Source organism: Lepidochelys kempii, chromosome 16, assembly GCF_965140285.1.
Source record: "Lepidochelys kempii isolate rLepKem1 chromosome 16, rLepKem1.hap1, whole genome shotgun sequence".
NCBI classification, from domain to species: Eukaryota; Metazoa; Chordata; order Testudines; family Cheloniidae; genus Lepidochelys; species Lepidochelys kempii.
In genome coordinates this window covers 9,501,107-9,516,758 of record NC_136395.1, presented here as the reverse complement: position 1 = coordinate 9,516,758, position 15,652 = coordinate 9,501,107, and the positions used below count along the sequence as shown (strand labels likewise).

Here is a 15,652-nt window from a genome sequence, read left to right as displayed (position 1 = left end):
CTGAGACGTGGAACTCATTGAGCAGCCCTTGCTTTATTGACAGAGGGGAAGGTTCTCCAGAGGCAGACGCAGCATCTGAGGGTAATGAGTCCTGAACACCACAGGAAGAATTGCATGGCAGTGGTAGGAGCTGTCGTGGTGCTTCTGGTAATGGAATCAAGAGACAGCAGAGGCATGCAGGAGAGGAGACATAACCTAGACAGAGCTGGCTGACATTTCTCAAATTATGAGCTCTTCTGTGGACAAACAGCCTTTGAAAAAACATGAACATTTTCATGAAATATCACTGATGTGGTTGTAATGTTTTGTTTGGCAGGAAAAAAATCATACTTTTTTAATGCACAAAAGCCAAAAGCAAAAATGGGTTAATTTAGAATCTTTTGAAATGAAAATAACTGAAAAATTCAATTTTTTCCCCACAAAACTATTTTTATCTTTTTTTACCTGCTCTAGTCCTAGGGCACTGTGCTGGGTAAGTGTCTATGATGATGTCTGCCCCCTTGTGGCTGGTGCATAAAGAAAAGATCTTTAGTGTCATCTTCAGATTAATGTTTATTATGACAGGCCTATAACTGCTATATAAGAGCTCAGTATAATTATTACAAGTGCCTCCCTGATTGGCTACACGGGCCTGATTTTCATCTCTGTCATCTTGAAGGAGTAGTGGTGCCCTTTGGATGACTTCCAGTTCACCCCATCAGCATAGCTTTCGTGGGCTCCTTTCAGGTATAATCCATTCAGGTTGGACGCATGACATTCACTGTACCACCAGGCCCCTTTAAAAACTATTGCACAGTTTATTGATGACACGTCGTTGTCACGGTCGTGGGTTGAAAACATCATGCCGTTTTGTCCGAATAAAGAATCCCCTGTGGAAACAATTGGGTTTATTTATTACCTGTTTTTACAGAGACAAGGTGGGTGAGATATTCTCTTCTTGTTTGCCTTTTACATTTTTACAGATCAGTTGCCACAGCCCAGCCTGGCGGTCCTGCAGTGAGGTTACTAAATTTCTCCCTTCACCAACCAGCAGAAATCTCCCTGGGGTCAGGAGAGAGATTGCATTTCTATTTCCAGTACGGAACATTTTTCACCAGGCCATATTCGCAGTGTATCTCCACACAAGATCGGATAGGAAACTCTTCAACCTGTCATGACTTAACTCAAAGACCAAAGACAAAAAGGTGCTAATCCGGGAACTTCTTTAGGCTGATTATGCTGCCCTCATAGCCCATGATGAAGATCTGTTACAAGAATTCATGGACCTCTGTCAAGGTTCCTCCCCCACTCTGAACTCTAGGGTACAGATGTGGGGACCTGCATGAAAAAACTCCTAAGCTTATCTTTACCAGCTTAGGTCAAAACTTCCCCAAGGTACAAAATATTCCCCCCGTCGTCCTTGGATTGGCTGCTACCACCACCAAACTAATACTGGTTACTGGGGAAGAGCTGTTTGGACGCGTCTTTCCCCCCAAAATACTTCCCAAAACCTTGCACCGCACTTCCTGGACAAGGTTTGGTAAAAAGCCTCACCAATTTGCCTAGGTGACTACAGACCCAGACCCTTGGATCTTAAGAACAATGAACAATCCTCCCAACACTTGCACCCCCCCTTTCCTGGGAAATGTTGGATAAAAAGCCTCACCAATTTGCATAGGTGACCACAGATCCAAACCCTTGGATCTGAGAACAATGAAAAAGCATTCAGTTTCTTACAAGAAGACTTTTAATAAAAATAGAAGTAAATAGAAATAAAGAAATCCCCCCTGTAAAATCAGGATGGTAGATATCTTACAGGGTAATTAGATTCAAAAACATAGAGAACCCCTCTAGGCAAAACCTTAAGTTACAAAAAAGATACACAGACAGAAATAGTTATTCTATTCAGCACAATTCTTTTCTCAGCCATTTAAAGAAATCATAATCTAACACATACCTAGCTAGATTACTTACTAAAAGTTCTAAGACTCCATTCTTGGTCTATCCCCAGCAGAAAACAGTATATAGACAGACACACAGACCCTTTGTTTCTCTCCCTCCTCCCAGCTTTTGAAAGTATCTTGTCTCCTTATTAGTCATTTTGGTCAGGTGCCAGCGAGGTTACCTTTAACTTCTTAACCCTTTACAGGTGAGAGGAGCTTTCCCCTGGCCAGGAGGGATTTCAAAGGGGTTTACCCTTCCCTTTATATTTATGACAACCTCCTTTCAAGTACCTGTCAGGCATTTGCTCTCACCATCAGCATCAAGAAAACAGTTGTATTAGGACAGAGGGTTCCACAAGATGCTTCAATCAACTTAAATGCCAACCAGCTAGAAGTAGTCCAAAAGGTTCAGCTATTTAGGTTCTACAGTGACCACCAACCTCTCACTGGATGAAGAACTAAATGTTTGCATTGGAAAGGCTGCCACCACCTTTAGCAGACTAACTAAAAGAGCATGGAACAACTCAAAGCTGACCATCAAGACCAATATGCTAGTGTGCCAATCCTTCATCCTCAGCACTCTCATGTATGGTGGGCAAATTCAAAGGGCAAATTTACCAAGTGTGACAGCCCTGCTCAAGTGAAGATGACTGCAGTGGCTGGGCCATCTGAGTAGGTTGGAAGACGGACGCATACCCAAGAAGAAGCGATACGGGGAGCTCTCAGAGGGAACAAGAACATCAGGATGTCCCAAGCTTCTCTACAAAGACATATGCAAGCAAGACGTGAAGGAATTTGCAATTGATCCTGACCAATAGGAAATCTTGACAAGTGATCATAACAAGTGGTGCCATCGGCTCCATCAGAGAATCAAAGTCCGGGACAGGAGCTATCTCCGACAGCTTGAAGAGAAAAGAGCCCACAGGAAGCAAGGAGCTCCCAACCAAGATAGATACATTTGCAGCAACTGTTAAAGATCATGCAAATCTCGGATAGGACCATTCAGTCACATGAGACATCATAGGCTGCAATTCCCACTGTCTCTTGTAGATGAAAGGATGAGAAAAATGATCGTCTGAGCTCGGTCCTTGGGTGTCCTGAAATCAGTTTACACCATTGTGATGGTATAATGTGAGCCCAATGTGGTCCTAACACTAACAGCATAGCCCGGAGCCTGCTGAGGATTCAGGATCATAGATTCACAGAATCATAGAAATGTCGGGCTGGAAGGGACCTTGAGAAGTCATCTAGTGTAACCCCCTCGGCTGAGGTAGCCCCAAATAAATCTAGACAGTCCCTGAGAGGTGTTTGCCCAACCTGTTCTTTAAAACTTCCAGTGATGCAGATTTCACAACCTCTGTTGGAAGCCTATTCCAGAGCTTAACTACCCTTATACTTAGAAATTTATTTCTAATATCTAACCTAGATCTCCTTATCATAGATTAAGCTGGTCACTTCTTGTCCTACCTTCAGTGGACATAAAGAACAATTGATCAGTGTCCTCTTTATAACAGCTCTTAACGTATTTAAAGACTGTTACCAGATTCTCCCCCTCAGTCTTGTTTCCTCAAGACTACACATTACCAGTTTTTTAACGTTTCCTCACAGGTCAGTTTTTCTAAACCTTTTATCATTTTTGTTGCTCTCCTCTGAACTCTCTTCAATTTGTCCACATCTTTCCTAAGGTGAGGTGCCCAGAAGTGGACGCTGTTCTCTGGCTGAGGCCTCACCAGTGCTGAGGAGAGCAGGACAATTACCTACTGTTTCTTACATGCCACACTCTTGTAAATACACCCCAGAATGGTATTAGCTTTTTGTGCAACTGCATCACATTGTTGTGCATTTGATTTGTCCTTCCTAAGTGAAAAGTGATTCAATTGTCTTTACTGAATTTCATCTTGTTGAATTCAGACCAATTCTTCAATTTGCCAGGGTCATTTTGCATTCTAATTCTGTCCTCCAAAGTGCTTGCAACCCCGCCCAGCTTGGTGCCATCTGCAGATTGTCAGGCTTGACAAAGCCCTGGCTGGGATGATTTAGTTGGGGATTGGTCCTGCTTTGAGCAGGGGGTTGGACTAGATGACCTCCTGAGGTCCCTTCCAACCCTGATATTCTATGATTCTATGATTTTATAAGCATATTCTCCACTCAATTGTCCAACACATTAATGAAAATATTGACGACTACCGGTCCCAGGACTGACCGCTGCAGAACCCCATTAGAACCTCCCAGTTTGACAGCAAACCATTGATAACTACTCTTTGAATACAGTCTTTCAAACAGTGGTGCACCCATCTTACGGTAATTTCATCCAGACTGCATTTCCCTAGTTTGCATTTTGAGAATGCCATGTGGGATTTGGTCAAAAGTCTTACTAAAATCAAAATATATCATGTCTACTGCTTTCCCCTTATCCACTAAGCCAATAACCCTGTCAAAGAAGGAAATTAGGTTGGTTTGACATGATTTGTTCGTGAGAAATCCATGGTGGTTATTGCTAATTAATCCAATTGTCCTCTAGGTGTTTACAAACTGATTGTTTAATAATTTGAGTGAGTGTCTTTCCAGGTATCAAAGTTAGGCTGACTGGCCTACAATTCCCTGGGTCCTGTTTGTTCCTCCTTTTAAAGATAAGTACTATGTTTGCCCTTCTCCAGTGCTCTGGGACCTCACCCATCCTTCAGGAGTTATCCGGATAATTATTCATGGTTCTGAGATTGTTTCAGTTAGCTCTTTTAGTCCCTTAGCATGAGTTTAGCCAGGCCCTCCTGACTTGAATACATCTAACTTATCTAAATATTGTATAACCTTTCCCCCGTATTTGGGCTTGCATTCCTTCCCCCTTGTTGTTAATAGTGTGTTAAGTATGTCATTACCAGTAACCTTTTTAGTGAAGATAGAAACACACTAGTCATGAAACACCTCTGCCTTCTTGATTTCCTCAGTTATTAGCTCTCCATTCCTGCTAAGTAAGGAACTACATGTTCTTTCATCTTTCTCTTGCTGCTAATATATGTTAAGAACCTCTTCTTATGGCTTTTTCTTTTCCTTCCTAGGTGTAACTTATTTTGTGCCTTAATCTTTCTGATTTTGTCCCTACATGGGTATGCTACTCTTTTGTACTTCTCCTTCGCACTTTGTCCATGTTTCCACTCCTTCCTTTCCTTAGAATAAAGACATCTGTGATTTCATGAACACTTTCACCCAAATTGTCTTCCACCTCCAGATTTGCTACCATTTCCTCCCTGTTGGTCAGAATTAAGTCTAAAATGGCTGTTTCCCGCCTTCCTGCCCCCCAGCCCTCCCGGTTACTTCCTCTACAAAACGGAGTCCGCAATACATTCCAAGAATTTTTGTGTTTTTCTTTATTCCTTTTCCAACAAATGTCTGGGTAGTTAAAGTCCCCCATTACTATAGTACACCCATACAAAAGGTCGCTTTTATTTATTATCCTTTTTTCTTTGCCCAGAGACAATTGGTCTGCCTCTCATCTACTCCTGCAGCATAGAACAAGTGTATATATTCTTGCTGTATAATTCAACACCTTCTCCCTTTTTACCTTGCCTGTCCCTCCTAAACAAGCTATAGCCCACTATACCAGTATTCCAGTAATGAGACTCATCCCACCAAGTTTCTGTGATGGCACTTAAGTAGTAAATTTACAATTATACTAATCCTTCCAGTTTATTCCCCATCCGCCTGGTATTTACATATAGGTATCTGAGATTCTAAGTATTTGCCTCTACTGGTTACTCTCTTCTTCCGCCTCTGACTCTACATGTTCCCTCCCACAAAAAATCTGGCCCTCTGTTAAGGTGGCCCTTTTTTATGCTTTTCTGTTGGCTTTTGTCCCCTGCCCCTTTTAAACCTATTTAAAAGCCCTTCTCCCTAGGGGGCTTGTGGATGTGACTCAGCAATCCTGCAGTGGTGTGCAGCAGACTCTGCATGCCACAGAATATTGCTGTCTCTGGTATCCGTAAGTCTGGATGAATAGTTTACATGAAATGGGGCATATCTACCCACTCATTGACTTGTACCAATCCTGGTGTGCCTACTTAGTTTAATTCAGATATTTCTATGGGGCATTAAGATCTAATTCGGGAAAGCAATCAGCAGTAGATGTGCCTACCTCTGCTCGTTATTCTGCGTTCAATCCCTCACTAGGCAGGATATCCGTATTATACTGTATATTCTGTTGTCACTAGACACTGTGTTTCTCCTCTAATAGTTCAGCAGGAGAATAACTGATGTTTCCTGACAGACATCACCTCCACAGATTACCTCGCCTTTTGCTTCTGCGATAGAATATTCTGCATCACTTTTGTTTTCCATTTTTCCATCTGCCACAAAGGGTAAAGGATGAGCTCAGAACCTACCTGCAGTGCCTTTAAGAAAGGGTCCGATTATAAGCGTGTATTTCTCAACCTCCCCAGTAATTCTGAAAGATGAGAATGTAGCAAATACATCATTGTTGTCAAAATCTCTGAGATCGACGCGAAGCTCGTTGGGACCTTTAGAAAACAATTTGAAAGCAAAATGTTCAGCACGATCCATTAGTGTTTATTACTGTTATTGATTGTTTGTATTGCACAAGCTCCTAAAGGCTCTACACACAAATCAGGCTCCCTTATGCTGGGACCATTATGATCATCCCTTTGAATTGCCTGCATCACACACATCACAGAACTTCACTCACTAATTTTTGCATCAAGCCAATATCTTCCTATTGACCTTTATCAATTCAATTTCCATCCACCAACCTAACCTCCCTATTAAAAACCTGCTCCATGTTATGCTTTGCGAAGGTAGTTCAGAATCGATGACCTCATCCAGGCTGTAGCATCCCTTATTGCTGTACTGTGGGCGAACCACCCGAGGACAAAATGCTGCTCCAGGAATCATGACTGGATCCAGCCCATCTACCACAGCATTACTGGTTTCAATAGCTCTGTGTGGCAGGACTGGGCTGTAAGGAACAGGAAGCAGTGTCTGCAGCGGAAGCGTTACCTCTACCGATTAGTACAACTCTATACCCTGTGTCCGTGGCTAAAGTGTGGGAACAAAACTTGGTGGAGAAGGTTGCTGTAAGGAAAAGAATGCATCAGTGATGTCTTTACCAAGGGATGTCAGCAGGTGGATATTGTCATTCCCCAGCCAGAATTCTGACAGCTGGCTGCCAAAACCTCTCTTGTATGAATACCAGTCACGGTAAAAATCCACAGAGCCATCCACCCGTCTCTGGAACACCTGCAGGGAAACAGGAGGTTCTCAGCTGGGAAATCCCACATTGTTTTCCATCCTACTAGAGCAGAAGACCAGAAATTCTGAGACTGTAAATCACTGAATGAGACTTAATGTGGTCAGGTCTATTTCAGCCTCAGGTGACTATCGCAGAGGGAGGCTTGTCTCAGAGGATCGTATTAAATCTTGGCAGCAACTGCACTAGGTTAAAGGATCACATGGTCCGAAATCTACAGCATTGGACTGGCAATCAGGACTCCTGGGTTCTATACGCAGTTGTGCCACTCGAGCAAGTCACATCACCTCTGCTTTCTGTCTGGCCCTTTGTCTGCCTTGTTTATGGAGCCTATGAGCTGCAAAGGACAGGGGCTGTCTCTCAGTATGTGTGTTCAGCACCCAGCGCAATGGGACCCTGATCTTCATCGGATTCTCTAGGCACGACTGGGATATAAATAAGTGTAATTATAAATTAGAAGGTTTAAATGTGATGTGGTTCAAACCCCTTGCATGCTCAGCTCCCTAGAACACTCTCTGCACTCGTACTCATAGGTTGCTGGAGCAAGAGAGCAGCGGATGCACTAGAAGAGGAAGGAAGAACAAATTCTGTTTCCGGAGTCTGGGCAGCTATTGAGGAGGCTCTGAGAGCCAGGCAGAGAATAGCCAGGAAAAGGGAAACCTGTGTCAGAGCAGCGACAAATGTCCCCTCAGATGGGGTCTTTTAGACTCTAAAGCTCCGGGTTCCCTCCATGGAACCGATTGTGATCACAACCAAGTTATCTCCACAACCAAGGACTAGGGAGGATTAGAAGGGCTCAGGAAGTATCTGTGTTTTTATTTCAGCTAACCATGGGGAGCTAACAGCTTCAGAGCTTCTGTCCTCATGCTTTTCTCCTAGCTGCAACCCACTGGCTAAGGGCCACCTCCCATTCTTGGGACAGTAAACTGTTTGTTGTTCAAGAAAAAACATCCAATGAGCTTCATTATGCTCTGTTCTTACAATCCATCCTCCGCCATCTGTGTCCATGTCACACAGCACGGTCATGGCTTTACAGTCACGGGGGTAGATGGTGTACCAGCCGCTCATGATGTTGCCTCTAGCTAACAGCTCCTTGCAGTTCTTTGCTCCTGGTTGAAAGAAGAATTGAAACATGTAAATTGGTTGTATAACTCTCCTTGGAGCAGGGATTCATGGGCTGCTTTATGTTGCACTGAGGGCCAGATCAATTGCAGAATCAGGTAACTGGAAAAGAATCTTTGAGTCTTCTTCTCCTCTCCTCCACACTGTAGCATATGGGAATGGGGTAGTATCCCTTTAAATAGTTTCATAGTCGCAGCCATGTTAATCCATATCCGCAAAAAGAAAAGGAGTACTTGTGACACCTTCGAGACTAACAAATTTATTTGAGCTGTAGCTGACGAAAGCTTATGCTCAAAGAAATTTGTTAGTCTCTAAGGTGCCACAAATACTCCCTTTTTATATAGTTTATGGTCCTTCTGTGTTCATCTTTGGAAACCTAATAGAGCAGCAGCGTATATACCTAGCTAGGCTTTTCATACTCTCTGTAGTTCGCAAACCAAATGATTTAGACTCCAGTGTGCCAGTCTGGTTTGTAAGTTTCTTTGCAAGAGGAAAAGACACAACCACTAGCCCAACCCCATCTGTTCTGTGTGAGAACAGATCAACCTGAACAGAGGATTGGCTGAAAGTGTCTTGAAAACACAGGGAAATTGAAATGTTCACAAAGAGTTGTACTGAAAGTCCCCATGCAGCATTTTGAAATCTCTCTGTGAGTCAGAAGGGCTTCAGGTTATCATGTAACTTGGGTGAGCAATCACCCGGAAAAAATATCAGATTTTCACAGGAATACTCACATCAGTTTGCAAGTGAACCTGTCGGCTGAAATGTATTTCCACAAAAGATTCACTGGCCAATTGCTAACAGCAAAACACCTTCATTTTAAAAGATCAATTTGTCTATCTCTAACGGGTTTTCATGTTTGGGTCTCTGGATGGAATGAGATGACATTTAGCGGTCATAAGAAACTCTCACCTGTCTTACACAGTATGTCTTCCACGATTTTCTGCACTGTCATGAAAAGAAACACAATAGAAAGTGAAATGGAACCAGAAAACATTCTACTGTCTTTTAAACTGTGTAATTGGCCAACTGGTACAGCTGGGATAGCAAAGTACTTGTTATCTTGAAAATGCACTAGACAGGTTTTTAATTGTGAAAATCCAAGTGCTAATGGATGCACACACATCTCTGATCTGAGCCTTCCAGCATTAACCATCAAGACAGCTCTCATTGTGTAGCCAACACTATTTTGTCACCCTCTGATGAGGTTCCTGCTTGCAGGGCTAAGAATTGGTCCTTAATAGACAAAGTTAGTTGCTGGACAGTTCACAGGAGCAATGCCCACAAAACCAGGGGAGTTACATGTGCTTATGCTAGCTGTGACTTTGACTCAATATTCTTTTTTAAAAAATTCCAATCGACAACGGGACAATAACAGTTAAATAAAGTACTGGTAGAAAAAGGGTCATTCCTTTAACTGGACATATAAATAGGATCCATTTCTTGTGATTCATACTCCCTACTCCTCGTATGTGGGAAATATAAGGAGGGGTAGGAGAAAGTAACCTTCTCTAGGATACACCTCCAGATCTACAGATTTCACCTACATTTCACCTGTTCTGTCTCATACCAAAGGTCATCTGGCTAGTGTTGTTCCAGATGTTACAACACATGGATGGCACATGTTTTTGTAGGCACAGCTATTTCTCTCTTTATAGAGCCCAAATCTCACTTGGAGGATCAGTGAGCTTGATATTGTGGACATGGTAACTATTCAAGAAGCAAGCTTCTTCAGCCTCTTAATTTTTAGTGCTGCAAAAATAAACTGAAATGATGTGTTCAGTATAAAGGAGAGTCCAGAGGGTCTCACCAGGTGTTCCAGGCACTCCTGTACATCCCGGGGCTCCTTTATCTCCTAAAAAAAAAGAACTCAGAATAAAATCCTTGTTTTACCTGGAGGTCACCTCCATAATTCACCATCTCACTAAAGCAATCACTTTGGTTTCATTGTGTGGAGGGGCTAGTTCAAGGCCTATGTACCAGCTATACTCCGCATGATCTGTTAAAGTTGGCGTTTTGTGGGACTTAAGTGATGTATGTTGCCAACTCTCAGGATTTGGTCATGAGTCTCATGATAATTAGTGTTTTCCTTAAAGCCCCAGCTCCTCAGGTCCAGTGGATGTGACTTGATTTCAGCCTTTGGTCTTAAAGAAAAAGTAAGTTTCTAGCCCTCAAAGCTACGGCAAAAGCTTCAAAATGTGCCCCCTAAATACTCAAAAGCAGAAGGCAAATAAAGAGAACACCAGATCTATTATTTTTACATAATCTCATGATTCTAAAACCAGTCTCCGGATTTTTGATGAACCTAATTTAAGTTTTTCAAAGATTTGGGGTTGGCAGAACTGCATTTACCTTATCTTGTCTTCTGCATTGGCTGAAATGAAATAGGCTTAGGCTACGTCTACACTGCAGTTGAGATCTATTTCCTATGACTACATAGGACGTCATGACAGATCAGACATTATACTTAGAGCTGGGTGAAATTTTTCCAGCAAATATTTTATCACAATTTTGAAATGTTCCAACTCTTCATTTCAGAACAACAATGTGTTTTGTCATTTGGCTTCTAAACCAAATCAAAAAGGGGACATCCTTGTTTAACTGGAACCAATTTCATTTCAGCTTTTTTGTTTGGCAAGAAGTGGAAGGAAAAATTGTATAATGAAACGGGTAGGGAGATTGTTGGTCCCAATTCCTCTATCACCATGAATAGCACCATAAAGTGCCCTGCTCTGCAGTGAGAAGAATCATCTGAGGTCTCTCACCTTTCGCTCCAGGGCGGCCAGCAGGACCTCTTTCTCCTGATTGAACAAAAAATAAGTAAGTAAAGACTGATCAGAGAGAGCGAGATCTTGACACTGGATCAGAACTGAAGTTCTGTTGCAATAATAAACCCTTTATTGTCAAATATAGAGTGAAGGGAAGTTATGGTGGTTTGGAGTCCAGATATTATAGGAATTGGTATTTTATAACTAGCTCTAATTGATATTTGATTAAAAACTTATTTCCTGTTCTTAGGTCACCTATAGGAAAACACAGTTCTCTGCCCTTTGTTACTTTACCTTTTGGGCCAGTTTTTCCCTCCTTTCCAGGGATCCCCAGAGGTCCCTGTTCTCCTGCAAACACAGAAAACTGACTGAATATTTTCCAAGGTAGCATAAATACTGAGTACATAAATCCCACCTACCACCCCAAACTGGAATTACAAGAACTCATCTGTGTCGAAATTCAAATCTCACATCAGGATCCCCTAGCATGGACTCTTACATGGAGGCCCATTGAAGTCAAAGAGACAAGTACATCTTGCTGCCAGGTGAGAACCAAAGCTGATAAACAACCATTTTATACATGCTATCTTTAATGTCATAGCTCATGATAATAATCATGATTTCCTCTTCTCTAGCCCCCTCATCCAAACTTCTCAGAACGCTTTACACAGATCAATGAATTGTGCCTCCGATAAACTCTGGGAGGTAAAGGACCATTATCCCCATTATATAGAGGAGAAACCTGAGGCTCAAAGAGAGTGACTTGACTAACGTGACACAGCGAGCCAGTGATAGAGATGGGGAAAGAACCAGAGGACTTGGTTGCCAATCTGACACCCCAAAGGGAATGGACAGTATTTCAGAGCTTGGTTATTCTGAAGCTCCAATCCCTTGCCATAGGATATGGGAGATGCCATGTGAGTTTCCTCATATCAGGGTTGAGGGGAATCTCCAAAGTCTGAGCATATTACAAAAATAATTCCCATTTACATCAGCACCAGCCATGTCTGATTCCCATTCAGTGCCTGGGAACGTACCTCTTGTTCCTGCATTTCCTGGGTCTCCTCTGGGCCCTGTGGCACCTGGAATTCCAGGGCAGCCTTGCACAATGGAGAGTTTATCAGTACTGTTGAAACCCACTAAGTTCACCTCTGGGGAAAGAAATGAACCCATAATCAATGATTGTTAGCTTCTCAGGATCTGAAACATTCTACAGAAATCCAGAGGGATAAACCCAGCAAATGAAAGTCTAGATAGTTCCTTGGTTTTCTTTACTCTATTAGTGATAAATCCAACATTTTCTTCAGCATTATGCATTTCAGAGACAATGCCCTAATATAAAAAGTTGGGGGTTATTACTATTAGTCTTTGTTTTAAGTTACAGTGAAAACAAAAGTTAAAAAGATGTTATTAAATATTTGTATTTAAAAGAAATCACTTCAGACTTAACTTTGATGTATACATCCCTCTGCAGTGTTTGCAACCTGACCATTGCAGCATTGTGTCAATTCATGAGAGTCTTTTAATGAAATTAAGTACAGAGAAACAAAAGCAGAATGAAATGCACAGGAAAAACAAATAGCTTCCGTTCAGTTAAGAAATTGAGCAAAACTGAAATAATTTAAAAAACAGTTGTTCTTACAATCTCAGATCATGAACGTAAGGAGATGAACCGTGAAGGCAGTACTGCTCTGAAATAATACATTAATTTATGCGTAAGGTGGCAAAGCCTGTATTCAATCCTTGTTTAGCAAACCTCCCATTTCCTTCAAAGAGACCATTTGCCTGAATGAGGTCTCCACAAATTTGACTAAATCTTGCATTAGGATCACAGGATTTCATGATAAACTAAAATAAACCTTCAAATGCTGCTGGATTCTCAACCCAAAGCACAGAAATGAAAGTGTTGACATGGAAAGAGTTGTACAGTGGATTTGCGGTGATATGTACACAACAGTTGCAATTTTATAAATAATCATCTTAATTTGGTAAAGGTGAATTTTATAAAGCAGAGGGATCTGAAATCATAGGCTTACTCTGAGCTTTGAAGATTGAGATTTTATTTTCCAGAATTTAGATCATCTTCCTGTGTGGGTCGGTCAGTCACCAGATTAGAAAGGCTTTGGCCCCAATATGCAAAGGAGATGGGAGCTTTAGACAGAGAGATTCCAGCAGCAACACAGGGAGGTTAGAAGATAGTAAATGAGCATGAGGGAGAAGAGGTCAAGTCAAATTTTGAAGAATCTCAATGAAGACAAGAGACAACATTTTCACAACATGGTCTGCGAAAACTGTGTCTGATTTCTGAACACCTCTAGTCTGTGTTGTACACTCCTGCAATATAGATTAATTTCGACAAAGGAATTTTGTACAAAGAAGCTGTTCTTTTTATCATTTTAAAAGCACCCTGAGCAGACAAAGCACTTTATAGATGTGTAGGACAACAAACATTCCTGAACAGTTCCCAGTACTCCAGGGTTCAGGTTGGCAAGAGCCACAGTATGAAATGCTGATGGGAACAGGATTGTCTTTCACTCACCTGGGCAGGTGTCCTGAGCCTGACAAACCGTTGCTGCTAGACAGAGTAAAGAGAGGAGAGTTTTCTGGGCAGCTCTCCCCATGGCTGGTGCTGGTCTCAGCAACGGCAGCTTCACTTGTCTTCTCACCTTCTCCACTTTAGTATTTCAGTCCCTTTAAGCCTTTTATATGCAATAATGACAGAGCCTAGAGCAAATAAAGCTCTCTGCCTCTGGCATCTCAGTGCCTCCTTCCCACTCTCCACATTCCAGCTGTTTCCACTGAGATTTTTATGCTGCAGCGGTTACAACTGGAGCTGATTAAATGGCCTGATAGGAGACGTTCAATACTGGACTAGCAGCTGTTGCTTCCCCCGCACAGCAAATGCAGTATCGTGCAATGATGATTATTGAACGGAGCCAGTCTGAATCTTTCCTCACAAAGTTGATTCCTGTCAATGTGTCTTCTAAAATAGTAAAATAGGGTGCCAAATAATGAGTCCAAACTGACTTTCTCCATCCCTTCGAAGCCCCCTGTTGGCTTCAGTGGGAACCTTTGGGAGAACAAGGAGAGCAGGATTGGGTGGATTTACTCGCCAACTGCTCTGTTACTATTATGTGTGTGACAGTAGCCACAGGAGGCCTCGTGTCAGATTGGACCCCCCTGCGCTGGGTGCTGTGCAAACCCCCTGTAGGAGCCAGTAATGGAGGGATAGGTTCCAAGACCAGAAGTGACCATCGTGATCATCTCATCTGAACTCCTGTATAACGCAGGCCACAGAACTTCCCCAAAATAATTCCTAGGGCAGAGCTTTTAGAAAAACACCCAATCTTGATTCTAAAATGGTCAGTGATGGAGAATCTAGCACGACCCTTGCGAAATAGCTCCAGTGGTTAATCACGCTCGCTGTTAAATATTTACCCTTTATTTCCAGTCTGAATGTGTGTAGCTTCAACTTCCAGCCATATCTGCCCCAAAGACCTTACGATCTAAGCAGCCAAGACGAATGAAGGATGGGGGGAAATAATTATTATCCCGATTTTTGCAGTGTTATGTGTTCCTGTGTCATAGAACTAATAAATAATAATGATGCATGCCCAGGCCATATCTGCTGATATACCACTGCTGCATTTTTCTACGTGTCCATGTGATTTTTCAGTGACTGCTGCATGGCAGACGCTCCAGATGGCAGATCACTGCTGAGGTTCATTTCTTTATGTGCACGTGTGTTTGCATGGTTCCAGTCTGTACAGCAAGAAGGCAGCTGCTGTTCTGGCTGTGTGCAACAGATATTTCCTCTCTTTGCACTGGGGAAGCGGGATGACACTTCCCACTCTGGTATTGTGGTTTGTAATTGGAATCAGAGATCCAAAGCGACGATTGGACTATATGGATCTCACTTTGGATAAAGCTGTAAGACTGTGTCAGGCAGCAGAAATCATTCAACAGCATAAAAATATTAGAAGGAAAACAGAACAGACTGCCACACTGGATAGAGTGACATGAGAGACAAAAAACTGGCAAGCAGCCAGTCAGTACAAAACAAACAACAGAGATGCATGAAAAATGCAAAGCACAAGAGTTTGTAAAAACTTCAAAGATTGCTCAAGATGTGGACAAAAAATGACCTCAACAATGCCCAGCTTTTGGTAAGTGCTGCAATATTTGCAAGAAATACAATCATTGTACCAACATCTGCAACCAGGTTCAGCAACTGCAGAAGAGGAAGCGAAGCCTGTGTGCTAACGCAAGTGATCCAGGCAGGGAGCACAGACAACAGCTCAGGAGTTCTATCTAGGAGCTGTATCTGAAGAGGAAGGAAGAAACGAATGGACAATTTCCTTAGACACTAATGAGACTCTTATAACCTACAAATTGTGCACTGATGTCAGGTAAATGTTGTTTCAGGTATTAGTGTCAAAAGGTTGGAAAAAACTCAGGGAACATGGTGAGCAAACTGGTCAAACTGAAAGCTTTTAATGAGGGAACTCCTTCCTACTACAGGTACATGTGTACTAGCAGTGACAGTAAAAGATCAAACAGAATTGTTGGATTTTGAGATCGTG

At 42.3% G+C, this 15,652-nt stretch overlaps 1 protein-coding gene across 1 annotated transcript; it reads right to left on the bottom strand.

The window, feature by feature from the left end:
- Window positions 1–17: 17 nt before the first annotated feature.
- Window positions 18–14,199, bottom strand: LOC140899207 (ficolin-1). Its single transcript, XM_073314247.2, has 10 exons — window positions 13,609–14,199; window positions 12,107–12,220; window positions 11,364–11,417; window positions 11,067–11,102; window positions 10,112–10,156; window positions 9,214–9,249; window positions 8,161–8,288; window positions 7,040–7,169; window positions 6,299–6,433; window positions 18–869 (listed from the first exon to the last, which is right to left on the bottom strand). The coding sequence occupies exons 1-10, from the start codon at window positions 13,688–13,690 to the stop codon at window positions 622–624; spliced, it is 1,008 nt and encodes a 335-aa protein (XP_073170348.2). The 5' UTR covers window positions 13,691–14,199; the 3' UTR covers window positions 18–621.
- Window positions 14,200–15,652: the final 1,453 nt, after the last annotated feature.